This window comes from Lontra canadensis, unplaced genomic scaffold (assembly GCF_010015895.1).
Source record: "Lontra canadensis isolate GAN:19392208 unplaced genomic scaffold, GSC_riverotter_1.0 scaffold34, whole genome shotgun sequence".
Taxonomy (NCBI): domain Eukaryota; kingdom Metazoa; phylum Chordata; class Mammalia; order Carnivora; family Mustelidae; genus Lontra; species Lontra canadensis.
Genome location: NW_022631028.1, coordinates 3,619,814 through 3,642,208, shown reverse-complemented (window position 1 = coordinate 3,642,208; position 22,395 = coordinate 3,619,814). Strand labels below are relative to the sequence as shown.

The 22,395-nt window shown below is 38.9% G+C and overlaps 1 protein-coding gene across 3 annotated transcripts in view; it reads right to left on the bottom strand.

The window, feature by feature from the left end:
• The window catches only part of SLC25A26 (solute carrier family 25 member 26), a 129,475-nt gene that overhangs the window by 72,015 nt on the left and 35,065 nt on the right, over positions 1–22,395 (bottom strand). The window contains exons 4-5 of one of the 3 annotated variants that reach the window (XM_032867344.1): positions 21,341–21,445; positions 20,183–20,230 (exon numbers count right to left, since the gene is read on the bottom strand). The exons of 1 other annotated variant lie outside the window; for it this stretch is intronic. In XM_032867344.1, coding sequence (XP_032723235.1) covers positions 20,183–20,230; positions 21,341–21,445 — 153 coding nt within the window. The remainder of the gene's footprint in view (positions 1–20,182; positions 20,231–21,340; positions 21,446–22,395) is intronic. One more of the 3 variants, XM_032867345.1, reaches the window with a different exon arrangement.

The following is a 22,395-nucleotide window of genomic DNA, read 5'->3' as shown; positions in this document are numbered from 1 at the left end:
AATATTATTTCTAAACAAGAGGCTTTACACCCTGGAGGACATTCCCAGCACTGACACATGGCGTTCTTTTATCTGACACTGTGCTGGAGGCAAGGCCCAAGAGCCAGTCTTCTGATCAGGGACTGTGAAAAATGGGACTCCAGGGTCTCTCTCTCAAGTCTTACCATCTTAGTCTTTCATGTTTTTCGTTCTATCTTCCAGTCACTGAATGCCATTCCACACAAAAATTATTCCCAATGATATTAAAGTTTTGTCAGATGATAGCCAAAAGACGTAGTAAATTATGAAACCTAAGTTAAAAACAATGTTTCGTGCAGACTAGCAGGCTTGCTCTCAATTCAAGTTATTAGTTATTAAGGTTAAACAGGATATTTAGCTAATAAAAATAAAGCAGACAGGTTTATCTTCACCATGGATAGCTAAACATACGTAATTATGCATATATACATACACACACACACATAAGCAGTATCTGTGTCTACGAATGCATAGTCACACACACACACTTCATGCTTGTATAACTGCCTAGGCTTTTACTCTGAAAACTGACATCTGAATAAGTGAATCTATTTTAGCAATAAAGTTAATTTTATGCATTGCCTTATCACTATTTATGCCAGTTTATAAAAAAATAATAAAGCCTGTACACACATACTATGAAAAATGAAACAGTCCAGCTTTACCTACTGAACACAAACTCAAAAAAAGCTTTTCTAAAATTGTGTATAACCAATTCAGGATAAGAATGATGAGTCCTAAATCTGAGAAAAAGTTTCAGACATGTTTGATGTATCCTGAACCATGCGTGAAAAAGCATCTGTTATTTACAGATCAAAGCAACCCTGAGTATCCTAAAACAACTAGAGTGAAAAATGCCCAAATCTAATTTCATCCCTGTCCACATGCTTCTTTGAACTAATAATTCAGAGAACTGGTCAGTATGTTGAACTAATTAGCATGCTTAATGCTTGACAATTTTGATGGCTACAATTTTTTATTTTAAGAACCGAATGTAAAAACTAGTTTTCAAAATGCACACATAAGCAAATCTGGGAAAATGTGAAGGCTAGCCCAAGCTAACAAAGTCACATAGGTTGAACAATGCCTCAAAAAGTCCCCAAAATGAGTGCCACCTACTAAATACTTTCCAAGCTATGAAATGGGATGTAAATGGTTTTGGGGTTTTGATTTGTAAGAAATGCATTCCACGACTTTTTTTTTTTTTTTATCCAGTCTTTTTTTTTTTTTAAAAACAAACTCAGCATATATCTAACTTTATTTCAACATAAGGAATAAAAGTGTTCCTGATGAGAGATTAATGTTTTTTTTTTTAACGCCAATGAGAGTAAGTTCATTCAAGATTTTTCAAGTGAAATCCCACACATTAAGAGCCAAGAGCAAAGCCTATGCCTTTACTTTTCGCATAGCTGAGCCTCATGGACACATTCGTTACCCAGGTTTTCCTAACATCTATTTCAAGCAATCAATGAAACACCCACCGTAAACAGGTTACTGAGAATTAAATGGAGATTAGCCATTAGATAATACCTCCAATATTTTTTTTTTTTTGGCCTACTACCAGGTTGATTTTTTTAAAAATTCTTCTATTTAATAGTGTTGATGCTCTAAGTAGACCCATTCCTTTAATTTACATGAGAACATTACATAGAGCCTTCCCAGCAAATCCCACCTTGGCGTGTAATTCTACTTTCCCCTTCTAACTTGAGGCAAAGGTCAGCTCTTAAGGGGAAAAAAAAAAAAAAAAAGGAATGAACAAAGATCCCAACCCCAAAGGGGGTTCACCACATGTGATTACAAGTCCAAACTCAGTGTTTTATTACCACTTGAAGTACAAGGTAAAAAATATTCTTTACAAGGCAGTCGGCACACTTTTTATTAAATGCTTCCCCATATCAACACATCAATTCCATGACTCTCCTCTTCCTTTTTCTAAGTTTTGTAAAAGGATTACCCGAAACTGAATTCATCCAGAGACAGGGATTCACTCCCTGACTTTTCACTTCTCTCTACTCCTGGTGGGTACTTCAGCATTTTCACTAGTATTTTCAACCACTGATGATCTGCTTCACAAATGCATACAAATGCTTGTGCACACAAGTAAAAGGAGATCTCAGAGCATGGACTCTCTGATGTCTTCTGTCTTAGCCACACTAAGGGCTCAGTCCGTAGCTCTGCTCGGTCCATAGCTCTGCACCCCGCACTCAGTCTGTACATGTTTTCAGGGATGCAAACCCACTGGGTAGCCACCCCAGTCACAGTATTTTTCTCACAGCCACAGTGAACTTCTTCTGAGCTACAGGGTACAAAGAAAATTTCTGGGACTTTCACATTAAAAGCTTCACATGAACTCTGAGGTTTGCACACCTGCCGTTTTGGAAGGCCGTGCCAGACAAGGAGTCATGAAGTCTAGTTCTAGGTTTATCTTCACCAAAATGAGCACAGCGACCTTAGAAGCCCCATGAGTGCTTGTATTCTACAGGGCATGGTAAAAAGGACAACTCTCAAAGAAAGATGCTTCATGCTCGGAAAGATAAAATACACAGCACCTTTGCCTTCTTTAAGTAATAAATGTCAAGGTTATTTATACTCTATGGTAATATAACAGCAATTAAAAAAGAAAAAAACAAAATAGTGGTCCAATCCATGCAAGGAAGTGATACTAACTGGATGTTAAATTAAAGTTGGAAGGGAAGTGAGCTTCCATTCCACTGATGCATACATATTAAAGGTAGATTTAGAGAAAGTAGATTCTTCTTAGAAAAATGGAAGAAAAAAGGTAAAAGATACTTAAGTTTGGAATGTTCTTAAGTCAGTTTTTCCTAACAGTTTTGTGGTGTGTGTGTGTGTGTGTGTGTGTGTGTAGACAATGTCTTGAGGAGGGGAAAAAAAAAAACGATGGAAGACATGTAGGTTTCAGGGGTTTTCTTAGACAGCTCTTCCTCTCAGTTAAAGAAAGAAACAAAGGGAAGTGTCTTTGAAAATCAAAACACCATCTTTCAAGACTGGGATGGTCAAAAATATGAACACAAATACCTGAGTAAGAAAAGAAAAACAAAGACTTTGCTGACACATAGCAAGGAACCAACACAAATTTGTTCTAGATACAGACCCACATAAATACGGCTGATTTTTTACAAAGGTACAAAAGCATTCCAATGGAGAAAAGACAGTACTTCAAAAAATGCTGTTGGAAGAAGACATCCATATGCAAAACAACAGTGACCTAAACCTCACCCCTTAAATAAAAATCAATTCAAAATGGATCATAGATGTCAATGTCAAACATAAAACTCTAAAACTTGTATAACAAAACGGGGGGGGGGGGGGGGGCCATGGCGCTGTTAAGAATCTGTCTTCTTTAAAAAAAAAAAAAAAAAAATCTGCCTTCTGCTTGGGTCATGATCTCAGGGTCCTGGGGTGGAGTCCCATGTGGGGCTCCCTGCTCAACAGCAAGTCTGCTTCTCCCTTTACCTCTGCCCTTCCCCCTGCTCATGCTCTCCCTCTCTCAAATAATAAAATCTTTAAAAAAGAAAAGAAAACATAGGAGAAAACCTTCATGACTTGGAGTTGGGGAGAGTTCTAAGAACTGACACCCAAAGCACAATTCATAAAAGAAAAAATTAGTAAATTGGATTTTGCCAAAACTTAAAAGCTTCTGCTTTGTGAATAATACTGTTCAGGGAATGAAAATACAAGCTAAAAATTATCAGAAAATGTCTGCAAATAATCTAAGTTACAACAGATGAGTGTCCCAAACATAAAGTACTTTCAAAACATTATAGTAAGAAACATCCCAATTTAAAAAATGGGCAAAAAAAACCTTGAAAAGATACTTCACCAAAGAATACCTAAGGACGGCAAATATGCACATGAAAAGATGTTCAATGTCATCAGCCAGTAGGAAATGAAAACTTAAACCATTATGTGATATCATGAGGCACCTATGAGAATGGCTAAAATCCTGCCAAAAATAAGTACTGATGACTTAGAGCACATATTACTAGTGGGAATGCAAAACTGTACAGCCACTACATAAACTTCTTATAAAGTTACCAAAAACTTATCATCAATACCATTTCTGATTTACCAGCAATCCCATTCATGATTATCTACCCAAAAGAAATGAAACTTATGTCCAAACAAAAACCTATACAAGAATATTGATAACAATTCTTTTCATAATGGCTCAAATTGGAAAGAATTCAAGTGTCCTTAGATGGGTCAATGGTAAACTAATTGTGGTGTATCCAAACAATGTAATAATTAAAGAGAACAAACTACAGATACATGCAATGATTGGGTTTGACTCTCAAAGGCATTATGCTGGGTCATAGAAACTAGTCTTAAAGGTTGTATATTGTATGATTCCGTTTAAATAACATTCTCACCAAGAATAAACTACAGTGATGGAAAACACATCAGTCACTGACAGGCGTTATCAGTAAGGACATGGATAGGGCTACAAAAAACAGATAGGACAAGGGAGTTTTAGGGATGATGGAAATGTTTTGTACCCTAATTGTACTGGTGGTTATACGAATGGATACATGTATTCAACTTTATATTTCTATACACCAATAAAGTCAATTTTAACAATATGGCAACTTAAAAAATAAGCAGTAACTATTTGTGTTCTTGCCTGAGATAAATACGGGAGAAGAGGGAAGGAGGCATAAAAACACTGTATTTCAATTAAAAAAAACTTTGTCTAATAAAAATGCCTAGATGCCATAATACACCTAAAGTCAACATCTTGGTTTATAAATATCAGTCCCTACGAAAAGCAATCAAGGGCTCCTTTGAGAGGGCTCTTTACAGGACCATGACACCCTGTTACAACAATAAGGAAGTTCTTCAAGATCAACCAGGGTGGGGGGAATGTCTTAGAAGAGCAGTAGGCCTGAAGAGGCTCCCGCTGGCCAAATTTGGGACAGTCTGAGCATCAGAAAAGAATAATGCTAATGACTTATAATTATTGAATAAAAAAGAATCTATGACTAATTGTGATGGTTTCACATATCTATGAATAAAATAGAATGCAAAGAATTATCACTTTTTTTTTTAAGACTTTATTTATTTATTTGACAGAGATCACAAGTAGGCACAGAGGCAGGCAGAGAGAGAGGAGGAAGCAGGCTCCCCGCTGAGCAGAGAGCCCGATGTAGGGCTCAATCCCAGGACCCTGGGACCATGACCTGAGCCGAAGGCAGAGGCTTAACCCACTGAGCCACCCAGGCACCCAAGAATTATCACTTTAAATGAATGATTTGTATGGTACATGCTAGATCTCAATGAAGCGTATAAAAAAAAAAAAAGAATGCATGAGTCCATACGGCCACCTTTAAAAAGAGCTGAAGCTGGGGTGAGGAGCAAAAGAAGAGTAGAAGAGGAAAGCTGCATTACATAAGACTGTAAGCCAGCAAATTCAGAGAAAAATGACAGTGTTAGGAAAATCATCATTTTGCAATCACCAACGTAATAAACACTTCAGGCAAGAAGCATCCACAGATGTTATAAGTACTGGGTGAAAGATTATTGGGGAACAGGATAATCACATAGTCTCAAAACATTACCCCACAGATTACTTCCTAGGAACAAAAGAGAACTGAACCTTTAGAGCGCAGAAGAAACTAGAGCACACCAACTTAATGAAATGGCTAAACTTGGCTTCACCAAGTGGGGGACAGCACAGGTCTCGTCATACAATGCAAGCTGAAGCCCTGACTCCATCCATGCAGTATTCAAGCACACACACGAATTTTTCAACCAGAGCCTCGTCACAAGGAAATGAGACAACCCAGATTATGGGACTGTTCATAGAACTCTGCAATCACGTCAACATCAAGGGGGGAGGAAAAAAAAGTTTGGGGGAACCTAACAACCAAATGCAGTGTGCCATCCTTTATCAGATACTAGAGGAAAAAAGTTATAAACTTTTATTATTGGGACAACAGTGAATACTATAAAACTCACTATACATTAGGTAATTAATTAACCAGCTAATTAACATATTAATGTTAAATTTCTTGGGTATAATGGTATGATAGTTAAAAGAACACCTGGGTGGCTCATTGAACTCTCAATTTTGGCTTCAGGTCATGATCTCAGGGTTGTGGAGATCAATCCCAGCATTGGGCTCAGTGGGAAGTCTGCTTGAAATTCTCTCTCTCTCTCCCCCGGTCCCTCACCCAACTCAAATAAATAAAATTTTTTTTAAAAAGAGAAGCATAACTCTTTTCTTTTCTTTTCTTTTTTTTTTTTTTTAAAGAGGGACAGAGTGGGAGGGAGAGGGAATCTTAGAGGGGCTCCACACCCAGGATGGAGCCCAACATGGGCTTGTTCTCACAACCCTGAGATCAACCATGACTCCATTTTTAGGAGACATCTAAGAAATATTTAATGATGAAGTATCAGGTATCTGCTACCCATTTAAAATGTTTCAGGAAAAAAATAGAAAAAGAAGGCTACAGCAGATAAGGCAAAGTGTTCATCACTGAATCCTGGAGAAAGAATATATATTTTAACCTTTCTCTAAATTGTAATTTTTCAAAAGAAAAAGTGGGAGAAGAGGAAGAAAAGAAAAAGGTGCTACCATTCACTTTAAAACCTATTCATTCGTACTCCCAACAAAGAAAAGGAAATATATACATTAAAAAAAAAAGCCTAAGTGTTTTAAGAATTCAGCCCAACTCTGCCATCTATGAACTGTGTTATTTAATATAGACCAAGTTACTTACACAACTGAGTATCTGTTTTCCCAGTGGTATTAAATAGGCAAATATCTGTTAGTTCATAAAATGGCTTATAAGATACTAACAACTCACTACTTACCAAGAGTTTACTATACTTGTACCAGGCCCTTTGTTTCATGTTCTCACTTGGTCAAAACTAGTCCAAAACTTAGTAATTGAGATGTATTATCTACACAACATATAATTTTTTTTCAAATTCATATTCAATGTCTGTAGGGATGAAGAAAAGAACCTTTGTAAACAACTATGTGAACCAACAGATAATTGGCAAAGAGTGTAACTTTCATAAGATCTTGGTTGCTCAACAGAAGACATATCACAACTCTAAGCACAGACATTACTGATATCATTCTACCAGGCCAAAGACATACTTAATTTACCCTATAAAGAATAATAAACTTCATTCCAAAGTGATTTTTTTAAAGACTTATTTATCTGAGGGAGTGCATGACAGAGCATGTGTGCACTTAAGTGGGGAGGGGGCGGAGGGAGAAAATCTTCAAGCAGACTCCCCGCTGAACCCAGAGCCCTATGTGGGACTGGATCCCATGACCCATGAGATCACAACCCAAGCCAAAACCATGAGTTTGACAATTAATCAACTGAGTGACCCTGGAGCCCCTCCAAAGTGATTTTTAACTTGGTTATTATTCCATTCTCCCAAACAGAAATATGGAATAATTCACAGATAAATAACAGGGAAGATCCCCAACATGTGGATAAAGGCAAAAGCGAGCTTTATTAGAATACTTGGTATCGGATAAAAATACATTATATGTTTATAAAATTTAAAAAAAAAAAAGAATACTTGGTATCAATTTAGAAGGCTCCTACACCAAACATAATCACTTACTTCCGAAATATAATCAGGATACACACTAAACTGATAAGATCAAAATACTTCTCTAAGAATCCTAGTTCAATGACATAATTCCTTTCTACTAAAAAAAAAAAAAAAAAAAAAAAAAATCCAGGAAATACTCCTGACACCAAAGAATCGTTATGAATGGTTATCACCAAATGCTGTTAGTAAATACCTTTGTAAATTTTATTAGGCACTAATAGTTACCAAAAGGTAGTTATATGACAAAAAAAATCAGGATAAAATAAAGGCCTTAAACAAATGAACTATATCCCTGATTCATTATGCCTTTCATTAAATGAGGACAGTTAAGGCACCGGAGATGTAAGCTTGTCAGAGGGAAAGCTGTGGTAGACCTTGAAGCAGGCTGGCTGCAAAGCCCAAACCCAGAACCACTATGCTCTAACACTCTGAGGGAGCAGCAAATCCAACCCAGGAAGGCAGTGCAAAGTCCAGACACCGTGAGTGACCACACCAGGTGAGCACAGAATGATAGAAGATTCCAAGCTTCCTAAGGGAAAAAGTCGTACAAGAAACAAAACGATTTTGAGGTTGTCACACTTCAATATACGAAAAAGGTAAAAAATGCACACCCCCACCAAAAAAATAAAAATTAGAAACCTCAAAGAGAAAACCCCAAAGTCCATGCCCCAAAATGTTCAGCAAATTAAAATATGAGATAAACTTTAGCAACTGGGGCACCTGGGTGGTTTAGTTGTTAAGCCTCTGCCTTCGGCTCAGGTCATGATCCCAGGGTCCTGGGATCAAGCCCTGTATCGGGCTCCCTGCTCAATGGGGAGTCTGCTTCTCCCTCTGCCTCTCCCCTCCTCCTTCTCCCCCTCCCCCTGCTTGCTCTCACTCAAATAAATAAAATCTTTAAAAAAAATTTAAAAAAGAAATGCAATTGACCCTTCAACAACACAGGTTTAAACTGCATTGGTCCCACTTACATGCAATTTTTTTAATATACATAAATACAGTACAATACTTTATATGTACTTTCTCTACCTTCCGATTTTCTTAACGCTTGCTCTTCTCTAGCTTACTTCCTTAAAAAAGTGTAATACATAAAACATGTAATAAATAAGATATGTGTTATCAGTAAGGCTCCTGGCCAACAGCAGGCTATCAGTAGTTGAGTTTTGGGAGAGTCTAAAGTTATATACACAATTTCCACTGCACAGGGCAACAGCGCTCTTAATACCCACACTCGTCTGAAGGTCAACTATACAACCCCAGCACACTACTTGGCCAGGTGATCCTTCGTGAAGTCTCAAATAATACTAAGCATTCACCATGTTCAACTCTGAAAATCAATCCAGAAAAAAATCACTGAAGAAGTGACTGTGGATGAAGGACAAGGTGAAACGGCCAGGCAACTTGACCAACTGGAATAAAGTGCAGCGTGAGAGTCATTCCAGAAAGTGGAATTCGAAAGTCAAAGAGGGTTAGGTGGTAAAAAGAAGTAACAGCCTCAACTCAAACAGAAAGTTACAAGATGCTGAAGTTTGTCGGATGAAAAACACAGAACAAATACGTGACCTTAAAGTTTCTAAAATAACCAAAGTAATGAAATTTATGGAACCGGAATGCTACAAGGAGTTATGTTTGGGGAGGAGCATAAAGCCAGCTAAACCACATATTTCATTCCAAAGAGTCAATAGATTGTATCTAAGGCTGACAAATTAAGAAACAAATGTTTAAATATATTATCCAGAAATATGGATATAATAAGATGAACTAGGCACAGAAACAGTTTAACACAGAAAAGAGGTTATCTCTAGAGAGTGAGACTGGAATGGAGATGGAAAGATAGGAGACTTTTGCTTCTCAGACTATGTTCCACACTGTTGAACTTGTTACCAATTCCATGTAGCATTAGTTGGATAAAAATGAAAACAGAAGTTTTAAGTTTAACTTGTCCTTATTTTAGAAGATCACTTAAAAAATAAGGTATTTCATTCAATGTCTTCTAGCATTGTTTTTCAGCTTTCTATCTTTTTAAATAACTTCCAGACATCCATACACGTCACTAACATAGTACAAGGAGTTCACATATACCCTGCAGCCAGCTTCCCCTGATGTTAACAACTTAAATAACCAGAATATGATCATTAAAACCAGCTACTAATATTTCAGCTACACTAGTAGCTAAACTCTACACTTTTCCTGAATTCCACCGGTTTTCTTTCCTTCTACCGTTTCTGTTCCAGAGTCCAGTCCAGCATCCCACACTGCACTCATCTGTGTCTCCTGCTACATTTGACAATTCCTTCATCTTTATTTTTCAAGATCTTGACAATTTTGTACAAGTCTCCCCATTTCAGTTTGTCTGGTGTTTTCTCATGATCAGGTTTAGATGATGCATTCTGGGAGGCAGAAGATCACAGCAGTGGTTTTGTGCTCTTCTGGGTGCATCATATTGGGGGTGTTGGATATCAACAGACCTTGTTAGTGATGCTGTTAACTTGGTCACTTGAATGAGGGAGCATCTGTCAAGTTTTTCAAAGGTAAAGTTGGATACATAATGAGGTATTTTTGAATAAAATAAGGTAATGTGTAGTATTTGCTTCAAAATAATATAAGGAGAGGGGCTGGGTCTGAGTACAGGTGAAACAATATTGGCCAAGAGCGGATGCGTGCTGTAGCTGAGTGACAGGCCCACAGAGGTTCATCTTACTCATGGACTTTTGTGTATCTTTACATTTTAACATGACAAAGTTTTAAAACTTCAAACCCAAATTAAAATCTATGCATACATTTACCCAAAGATAAAACAAATCTATTTATTTAGGAACCTTGGATTGGAAAACACTATTTATGCTTGGATTTTCATTTCTTAATTTGAACTGTTTTTAAGGGTACCAAAGCAATCACCCCAGCAGGAGCTTTCCCAGTTCACGTAAACGGTCTGCCGCCAACATTTAAAACACAGGCGTTGTGCACCCTCTAGTGGTTATTCTGAATACAACTTCTGTATCCTCAAACTCCACTTAAAAGCCAACTGTTTCACAAAGGAAAAGAAACAGCTTACTCTCTCTCCACTTTCTCCTTCTCCACTCGTCAATAAATTATCTGTTAATTACTTAGCTAAATACCAAAATCATTTCGATGCCAAAGATGATCAACTTTTTCCCACTACTGTGCTGTTTTCTCAGAGCACATGCTCAAGTCCGTGGGAGAAAAGAGGACAGAGTATGAAATCAGTCTAAGCATTTTTAAGCCATCTTCACAAAGACTAGATGAAGGATGTTGAAACCCTATTAATTCCAACTTAGAAGCATCTGGTTGTGTTCTACTTGTATATATGGTTCCATTTCTACATTTCAGAATCCCAACCCTCAGAAATTGTGCTCTACTTCAAGACAACAGATTTGTTTCAAATCACTTTATTTTCCCGGTTTACTGAAAAATTCCAAGAGGAATGAACAGTGAATTTATCTGCAAAACATGAGCAGGAAGCAGAGTGGAGAGCAGGAAGCAAACCAACCCATCAGGCTTTGGATCACACAGGCATGGCCTCTGCTTCCAGGCCTGCCACATACTCCCTGGCTCAGCTTACTTACCTACAAAACAGACGAGCACCCTAGAGTTTTAGCTGCGGCTTAGAAAAATATATGTGAAGTACATGATCAGAATTCAAGTTGTAACTATTAACATCATATAATCCTAAGGTAATGTGCAACCAGGAAGTCAAACACACAATTATTTTTAATATGTTTTCAATCATTTTCATCCTTTAAATGGCTCCCTTCAACCACAATACTTGAAATACATATTAAGATTCTAGATTTTTCTTTCAAACTTAGTTTTCTTAATGTTGTTCCCTAATTTTCCTTATAAGATAATGTTTGCTCAGACATTAAGATATTATACACTACTCAGAATCTCAAGAGTAATTTCTGACCCACAGTGTTCAGTGTATGTAATTTGCCTATGTCTGATGAAGGATTTTCTTCATAAGTACTATCCTTGCTATTTCCTACATCATTTGAAAAAAGTGTTTTAAATACATGAAATATTCATACAACAACCCTTAACTAGAAAGGACAACATCAGAATAAAAGCTATTTATGGAAGGCACAATATACTGGGAAATATGGTAAAAGACAAGAAGAAAATGAACCTCATTTGAAGTGCAGAAAGTTTACATGGCAAAAAACCACTACCTTGCCTGGGAATTAAGTGAGGATTCCACAATTCTTGCCAAATCCAACTTAGTCTGAGCGTCTGCTAGAGATTTTAAATATCTAAGTACTTTAAAATCAGTCTTCTTCTAAGAAGTAAGTATGATTAAGTCACTGATCTGTCCATTAAGTATCTTCTGATGCACTACATAGCAAGCAGTCTTCTAGGTGCTGAGTTAACAAAGTAACCAAACAAACAGGCACTTGGCCCTCACAATGCATATATTTTTGTTGGAGGAGGGAGGTAGATACTAAGTTTATAAATAAGAAAAGATTATTTCAGATAAGGATGCAATGGTAGGATACCAAGTCAGGGCTTGGGGCTGGGGGTGGTGCATTTCAGCTAGAGACGTCACAGCAGACCCCTCAGAGAAGGGACAGGCAAACCACTGCCTGATGGTTAAGAGCTGATCATGCAAACATACAGGATAATATGCACTTGTGAGCTACCGTCCTTTCCGAGCATCTCAATCAAAGCAGATTCTCTAGGCTTAGTTCTCTAACTTTTCTTTTAAAGTCAGGTAGGTTCCTGGTTGCTGAGAACCTATTTTCCCCAAACTCCTAGCACTAGTGCCTACTTAAAGGTATAAGAACCAAAGAAACATACTACTAATTTGAAATACTTTCCTCCCTAGAAAAATTTATTTGCATATAAAATGCAAAATGCACAGCTGACCACAGGGATTCGGATCATGGGCTCTGGAGTGCTCAGTTCCCTTCCTTACTTACTGGATCTAAGACTTTGAGTGAACCACAACCTTAGCAAACCTCAGTTTTTACAAAATAGGGATGTTCTGGATTATTGGGAGGATTATATGAAATACTGCATGTGGGGGCATGTGGGTGGCTCAGTTGGTTAAGTGTCTGCCTTCAGCTAGGGTCAGGATCACAGAGTCCTGGGATCAAGCCCTGCATCAGGCTCCCTAATCAGCAGAGAGCCTGCTTCTCCCTCTACCACTTCCCCTACTTAGGCAATCGCTCTCTCTCCAATAAATAAATAAAATCTTTAGAAAGGAAGGAAGAAAGAAAAACTGTATGTGAAGAACTTAGCACCAAAAATGGAACAGGTTAAGTACTTAGGAAGCTGATTTATATATATTTTTAAGGGAAGTGTCTACCTACACATATCAACAGAGGTATTCTGAGATCTTTACTTTAAAATCAAAACTGTATAAAAAAATAAGTAACTTCGAAGTAAACTCTCATTTTCAGAATAATTACAATTCAGAATTACAAAGGGACCACCAGTGTTTTTTAAATAAGAACTTCCACAATGGTGCCCAAGAAACAAAAGCAGCAAAGAGTAAGAACAGGCATTGCAGTTTACAGAACAGAATTAAATGTCCAAAAACTGTGGTCCAGATAAGTGCTTGGACGTCCTTTAGAGGGAACCCAAGTACAGGACAAAGTGGGAGGTGTATGATATGGTTTCCTTTCTGAAGAAATGGAACTTGAGCTAGGAAAACTTGAGTAGCCAGAATATAGCAGACCCTGCAGGGTGACTCAGTAACAGCAGTCCCAACCCCATCTGCCTGGTCTCACCTCCTACACTGAAAAGCTCCCTACATGTAACTTTCCACTCCCCACTCAGCTCAGGAAAGCACTAAGACACCTGGCCCAAGAAAGCTGTTTTCCAAGTACATAGAGTGATAGGTTAGTACTGCCCCCAGCCCTTCCCCAACCTTCATGCTTGGAAGGGGGCCGTGATGCCTAAATTGGAGCAGCCATTTTATGACCAGGAGTAAATGAGCCACAGTATTAAGGTCAACCAAGAAGAATGAAAGAGGCTGTTTCCTGTATGCTCTCATCTAACCAGTATACCAGCCTCAGACTCAGTGACTCCAGATTTCTTATGATAGAGGGAGGGGGAAAAGCCCTTATCTGCAACAGCCAATGTAGTCGGATTTTCTGTTACTTGCAGCTTAAATGCAATCTACACTGACATACAAAGATGAAGAGGATATTTCATATAGGATGAAAAACACAAACAACAACGAGAGAGAGGTCCTTCAACGTAATGGCTTATGATGTTACCACTTAAAAGGAAAAATTAAGAGATCATTACCACCTTTAACAGCAGCTTTCTTATGTGCATACATGGAAGAGTCAGTACACTGCATTTACATCCCAGTAAACCCTATACACAGGAACTGGTGTCCCTTCAGGATAGCATGGCCATCGTGCAACAATGGAAACAGGCAGCATTTTCCAAACTGCACAGAGCAAAGGAAATGTGTCCAAAGAATGAGCAAAGTAAATAGCAGCTGGTTTCTTGTAAACAAAACATGAGAAAATATGCACTGAAGGGCTGGAGTAATTTTCTATATTAAGATAATTTTACTAAATTGTTCTTTCTGAAAATGTTTATTTATTTAAGAGATGATGAAAAACTGCAGGCTAAAATCTTTATTTGAGAAGTAATAATTTTAGGTTCTCAGAGACTGAACCATCACTCATTCTTCATAGAAGATCTCCACAGTATAGTTATAATAATGTAAATGCAACCAAGGGACTCATTTTATAATCCTCTGTGATTAAAGGGGGTATTTCATTTTCATTTGTTTAATATTCCCATTAATAAGAATGTCCCGTTACACATCTACTGAAGGCCTGGACAATAAAACAATGGAAAAATTCCAAAACCAAACTGATTTTTTTTTCTTTTCCCATGAAGCTAACATTATGGAATTTTAACAGATGTTCTGTTTGGTCATAGTTAATAAAATGAATTATGTAGGATTAAAACAGGGTTCAATATGTTTGCTTTGGAGTTTAAGCGAAAAACTTAAAATTTCACATTCAAAGTTTGGAAAGATTTATAATCACCTTTTTCCTTTTCAGTGGAATTACTCAAATGTGGAAAATAAATTATTACAATTAATACTTTTCTGATGAAATCAGGCTTATAACAATTTTTTTCAAGGTTTAAGAAGAATGAAATCTTGGAAAACTATATACTCTTTGTCATTTCGTCAGCTATCTAAAGCAAAGGTCTCCTAATGGAGTGGATCAAAACGCTGAGCCACCACCCTGCCTAATTCCCGGTCCCCTCAGAACAGCCTCAACATTCTGGAGGGGTCAAGATGTCCAGCAGCATCTGACTAAAAATTACTCAGACTTAAAGGAATGGAAAAACCAACAAATATTTCTTGAGTGCTAATTTCATGGAAGGCATTATGCTACGGCCTGTGCATGCTACAGACAGGCAAAAATCCAAGAGCTCTTTCCAAGGCAAATTCACAGGCATAACTATACGTAGCCCAAAAGAACTGAAAGGTTAAGGACAGACCACAAGAGAAAGAAGGAAATCAAAGAAAACAATTTCACACAAACATACACAGATACACAGCAGCGACACCAGGAGAAAAAAAGCCTTTCTTATCAGCTAGGACTGTTTTTTCTCTTTTTATGGTAATGAAAGCAGACAAATGTTAAAAGACGGTAAATAAGTAACAGAAGTTCTAGCTACAGTTGCTTCAAAACATCTCTCCATGGAAAATATTCAACTGTTGCAATCTCAGTGAGAAAGTCTTCCTCTACCTGGGAAATAAATTCCAGTAAATTATCAATGTGACCCAAAAGAGAATAATCAAAAAATTGTTCCAACGTATTTATGTTAGTAATTCTGACCAACTCAAACACCAATTAGGGCAACTTTACATTATCATAACCAGTTTGTTGTTTTTCCTACACAAGTAGCCAGTGAACATGAAATCAGCCGCAGGTTACAATTTGTTTACTGAGTACAAAACTCCTCTCTACAAGAGGTTTGGATAAAACGCTCTCCAATCGCAGCCCAGGAGCTTTACAAGTAACACCAGCAGCTGGCCTCTAACTCAAACACGACTGTTACTCATCATCACGAAATGGCATTCGGATGTGTGAATAGAGACCCATCAAGGTTGTGTGGCTGGTCAAGGACCTCACAATCCAGAGCCGGGTTTCTTCATCCGAGTCCCCTGGCAGACCCTACTGATGTAACACCTCTTTCCTGAGACTGCTGGGAGATTTCACCGAGAACAGTCTATGTGAGGTTTCCAGCGCAGATGGGCAAACGTGGGCTCAGAGAAGTTAAGCAACTTGCCAAGAGCAGACAGCTGGCTTGGGGCAGAGGTGCCTTTCACACTTAGGTGTTACTTCCTGTCCAAGGCCCTTCCGGTTACTAAGCATACAAAATGCACCCTGTGTGATCGGCTGTGGAGAAAGCCCTTCACGTGGATCTCTCCATCTCATTCACACGGGGACTTGAACCTAATCTAAACAATCGGTTCACAGTAAAGGAGATAGAGCAGATCTTGGATATATGCTCATACGCTCAGGCTCAGATTTACAGCTACGGTGAGATTAGCTTTCCGCTCTCAGATGGCTGGTGCCGTTGGTAAGGCAGAGCGGAGGAGCTCCCGCGCTCCTGGCCCAAGGGTCCACGGCTGTTTCCGAGCAGTGCGATGTAGCCACAGGCATCAAAATTACGAATGCCACACACCGACAGCCAAGCAATCTCGCTCTGGGAGTTGAACCCGCCAGCATCCTCGGCCGTGTGAGAACACGCTCTGCGGCACGTGCGCAGTGTCGGGCAGTGAGGAGGCTCAGCGACTGCGGCTCGCGTGCACGGTGGAGCACCCTGCAGTCCTAACAGCGAGACGGCGTCTTTATGAAGTGACCAAAAATCACCTCCAAAATACGCCGGCTAAAGAAACAAACAGGCGGCGAAGCACCTAAGACAGGGTGTCTCTGGTAAGACACAGTTGACATTTACAGAACATCAGAGTTTGAGGGGCAAACAACAGAGCTGGGGTAGACGCTGAAGGGCAAACCCGAGGCTTGATTCCTAAAGGTCCCCATGTCCAGCCGCCACATTAGGGGGAACGCTACTGTCTCAGACAGACAAGAAGTACCCACATGAGAAAAGCTGCCTTGTCCACCTGAGAGTGAGCTTTGCCAGCAGTGGTGATTTGGGCGGGGGCTGAAGGGACGGATCTAGGGCTTCGATGAACTTCCAGAACCGGCTGAGTGATGCGTTTGGCCTGCCTGATTCTGACTGCGTGTGTCACAGTTTGTAGAGAGACCTGTTTTCACTGAAACCTGGGCGCAAAACTGTGGGGAGAGGGGAGGTCGTCCTCACCCGTCTCAGCTCTCTGTAGTGGCGACTGTCATCTACCAAAGAGAACCCGGGAGTCATTCACGATCACAACGGCAACATGCTGCCACTGAGGCAGCTCCAACCACCATCTTACCATCAGATTTCTGCACACAGGAGTCAAATGCCAGTAATTACTTCCCCAATTCTGTGGGACACGTGCCAGGCTCTTCCAAGGCCCTTTCCCATGTGTGGGACTCCAGTCCCCTGGCAGGCATCCAGCTCTGGGGAGAGGCCCAACCCCTCCTCCAAACAAACACCGCACCTGGCTGAGTGCCTCCCTGCAGCATCCTCACTTGGCGAGAGGGAGAGGGAAATCACTCTTGCCTCTTCTGTGGGCATGAAAACGCCACGGCTAGTGAGCTCGGCGAGGTACGCAGGTGCTTTCACACCCTTGTGCTCTTGCTCATGACGTTACGGCTGCCTGCCTCCTAGACTGTTTTTGACTGCCACTCCAAGAATTAGGCCAACAATTCATCTGCATTAACGCAACAAATACCAATTGAGTATACTCAAGCACTGCTTCCTCTATCATCTCAGCCACCTTTGGTCCTACAGATCACTGTGGCACCATGACTTGTCTACTCCTAGTCACTTCCCCACAAGAATGTGAATCTTTAAGGGAAGAATCGTTCTGCATGGTGCCCAATACACACGAGGCACCCTTAAAATGACTGCTAAGTAGAATCTGTGGATAAAGTGTTATTTGCCAAGCTTCACTTATTCTTACATCTTTTGAAACAACTTGCGCTTCTCAGCTTTCCTCCTCTTCAGAAGTCCTTCTAATTCACATACAAGATCGTGAGGCTGCTCTTCACAGAACGTTCAGGACAATGGACGCTCTGAAATCCGTCCAGCTAGGAAAGCAGCTGTGGTTTTGCTCCCCATTTCCATCCTACTACAATAACACCACTCCAGCTCAGGGGCTGGCCGCATCTAATTTGGCCAAGATCATGAGACAAACGAATACTGAAACGGTGAGATACAGAGTATAATCCGTTGACCCTACTTACACTCTGTCTACAATCCACAGCAACTACAATAATTGAAGTGAACATAAGGGGTAAGCACGCAATCTCCACAAACATCAAATGTAGTTAAAAAAAAAAAAAGTGACGGCATTCACAAAATCTAAAGAACACACATAATCTATCTTATACTGCACAGATTCAAACTTCAATCTCATTCTAATGGGCTACCGCTAGGGAGATAAAGCTTGTTTTAAAGAAAAAATTGTACACAGAATAACCGTGTAAGTTTCCTGGTGATTCTCACTACGGCTTCAATGTATTTTCTTATTGAAACAATCAAAGAAGCTCTTGGCAAAAAAAAATTGGTATTGGTGTCAGAATAATGTAAGAATTGAAACTATTTATAATGTAAAAATTCTGTTTAAAGCAGACGTATCACTTCTTATTTTTCTCATTTTGAAAAGAAGCTATGTTTCATTCAGTGATAATTCTTCTCTCATTCTATCAGAGAATCTGTACAAAAGCAATATTTCAGCTAAAATCAGTTCTGAAGGATCTTTTATGAATACGTATAATGCAGAAGACCCCAATTAAATTTCCAACGAAGCAATGCCATTTTCAGTAAACAAAGTCATCTCAGTAGGGTCACACTATTTGCAAAAACTGTAGCCTAGACATTAATTACTAGTATGACATATGTCAAAACAAATTTTTAAAAGACCAGAATGCAGTTGTAACCATGTGTTTTATCTGTTTGTATGCAAAACCAGTATTGCCTGGCATGTAAATATATTCATTTATTCAGCATTTCTCAGAAAAATAAAAAAGGTTCAGTGCCCCCCTGGTGTGCTGTTCCCCAGTGAAATCTGAGTAAATCACACGTTTAGTGAGTCAGAAAATAACTACAGAATGAAGATACAGTGTGGGTGATATTTTTGAGAGACAGAAGTCACCATCACACAAATAAACTAATTTTGAAACATTTAATTTTCCTTCAAAGGAAGTTTTTCTAAGATCTACATCAACCACACCATCCTTCACTAAAGGCTGTTACCTTGTGGAAATCAAAGCTTTAAATAACATGTAACAGTGCTGGTATTTCATAAAAAAGATTGCCGTCTATAGTAAAAAAAAAACAAAACACACAAGAACTACCTAGGAATAAAATTAGGGATTTCAGGCAATTTCAATGTTCTGCTAATTAGAGCAATATTTATTTAAATTAAAAACATTGTTATAAATGCAAATATTTTAGCACCCAGGGAACTCCAAGTAGAAAAAAAGAATACAGAGCAAGGGTATGCAGATTCCCCTTTGTATTTTCTTTAATAGGAAATTAAGTCCCAATCCTTTTCACAATGTATACATATAGACACACACACACACACACACACACACACATATTATATATAAACCCATTCTACCCATTCATTAGATATATATGTGTGTGTGTGTATCAAATCATAATCACATTGTACACTTTAAATACCTTACAAGTTTAGTTGTCAATTATATCTCAATAAAGCTGAAAAAAAATCCTAGGATTTAAACTCTTAAAAAAAAAAAATTATATCCCAAACCAGACAAAGACTGTCATAAATCTTGCATAAACCAACTTTTAAACTTCAAAATATTGTCCTCTATGTGAGGCAAAAATTAAGACGTACTTCCTGTAGGAAGATACTGGTATCACTTTGATTTTTCCACTAACAGCAGAGAAACATACTGAATCCCTGACTTCGTTAGTAATCACAAGAAGTGAAGTGGCTGCTGGGCACACACTGAGCAGCAAGCCGCCCGCAGGGCCAGCACCCCAGTCCCAACGGAACGCCCCAGCTCATCACACCTTGTTATCGGGAAGACAAGAGTTGACCACACGACACAGACTTTAGAGACACTTGTCTCCTCAAGCGCTTCTTTCATCACCAAGTGTTCGTTAATTCAGTGTATTCTGGTAATTAACTTGGTATCTTACCCTTAGCAGTTGTTTCTTACTATTTCAGCCAAAGGAGACACTCGGCCACCCCAGCAACAACCACACCACAGGCTGGGTGCTGTTCTCACCAGGGAGACTGCTCTTTCAGCAAACCCATTCTGCCCATTTGTTAGATCTAAGAACCAGGATAAGACTAAACTATTTCAAAAAGTGATCATAATTTCTCTTAAATTTTTAAAGCAGTTTCTCTGAATAAATTTATTCAACAAAGTATATCATTCTTTTGCACTTCAATACTGGAAATTCAGTGAGTTACCTCTCTTAAAACTGTGCTTTTGTAGCCTCGATATAATCCTTGGACGCCCTGAAACAAACAAAAGGCCAAGAGCTCAGAAAGCTAGAACAGCAGAGAGTTCTGAATGACATTCTCTAGTCAGAATTTTACCTTTGTAACTTCTCTGAAGTCAGAGTTTTAAAACATTTACAATGACCACAGTTCCGTAAGAGGCTAAAGGTTATAAATTAAAGCATACAAGGCTCAGGTCAGCTCCCTTTAAAATAGGAATATCTCTAAAATAATCAAATGGACTAACTCAGTTGTTTTCAACATTTCTGCTTGAAAAATCATACTTGTTTTCAATAAATACATTTCCAAAAGCAAAGGCATACATAAAGCCAATCATCCCTTCACATAAAAACATAATTATATTTCACAGTTTCAATCAGAAGACATCAGAAATTCACTAATAATCCCTCCACAGTGATAAATATCTCTGGACAAGCCGCGACTTACTTAACTGTCCACATGATTCACAACAGGGTCCCTTGACTCGACTGGACTGATCTCATGATCCTATGATTAAATACTCAGTACCTCTTCACCAAAGTGACAAAGGGACCATTAAGAAGAATAACTTTTCTAAAACCTAGACTCACTGAAAATTTCCACGTGACTGAGTACTATTTGTTTTTTTAAGAAGGCTTCTGTAAAAATTTGGTCCCTTCCGACAGGGCCAGCAAGACTGACTTCTGACCCATAATGTAACATTAGCAAGGAAAAAAATAACTTTAATATAAACTTTATAATGCAAGTCCCTACGTCCATTACTACACTTCTCTTCCATGGGTCCTCAAGTTCTGTAGTAACATTTTAATATATCTTTATTCACTTCACATTTTTACGATTTATTTCATGTCTGATTCTGAAACTACTACAGGACAATTACAATGTAGGACACATACACAGTAGTGATACTCGGTATGCACTGTTCAGAAATTTGGGGGGAAATTTTAAATTAAACTTTGAAAACAAAGAAAAGGCAAAGATAATCTTAGCATAAAAAGATACTGTGACCCAGCATTAAATTTAGCTTTATGGTCTCTTCTAAGACTCCTGGGATAAGAATCACAATATTCCTAATAGCTACTATAAAATCTTTCTCAAAAAGGAAAAAAGTTTAAAAACACATCTCACCTCTGTATATAAGATGTTAGAGAAAATGTGAAACGTTCTTGAAGAAGCAGATACCTGTGCCCTCTGCTTAACAACTTCAGAAGGAACTCGTATCAGGCAGGCAACCTAAAATACATAATTTAATTACATCCTAAAAAAGAAGTAATTTCTATGAAAATTTTAAAACTAGGGTTAAAAGGGGATAATGTACAGGTTCAGTGCAAGATGTCAAAGGTATTTTTTCAGCCTAAAAACCTTAGACCCTTAATGGACACGCATTATTTTGTCAGCCCAGAACCTCCCCTCCCTTGTTCTATATCGATCCTCACACCTCCTGCCATGTTGTCTCAAGCCCATCACTCTATAACCACCTCAAGGGCAAGAAACACATTTACGTGCTCTGAACCCCCAATGCCTAGAACAGCATCAAGTGCTCACATGAAAATAGGTTGAAAGAATGAACCAAAAGGGCTTTTGCTCTATTGTCAATAACGCACACATCAATAGGGGCAAAGCTGCTCATCAGCTGGGTACATCTCATCTGCCATCTCCCCACCCACCCCAGCCTCAACTAGCTCCCCACCTCAGCACCCTGACCCTCACCCGCCACCCCATTGACTACTGCACACAACAACTGAGGAGAAACTCCAGGTACTCCTGGGCCCTGCTCTAGGATTCCAACTGACTAGAATCCTGACTGGTCCATACTCAACACCTGACTGGTCATCAGCCAATATTCTACAATTTTTTTTTAAAGGTTCACTGATTTACTTGGGGGCGGGGGGTGGGGGAAGTGGCAGAGGGAGAGAGAGAATCCCAAGAAGATTCTGTGCTGAACGCAAAGCCCGACAAAGGGCTCAATCCCACATGACCTGAGCTGAAATCAAGAGTCTACTGCTTAACCAACTTAGCCACACAAGCTCTCCTCCAGAATTTTAAAAATATTTTTATCTTTGTACTGAACATTAGATTACCTACATATATAGTTACATAGACTTGAAAAAACAAACTGGGATTACAGGTAACATTTCTCCAACTTTTCCACCTCCCGGCATTTCTAAATTCTCTAAAAATAG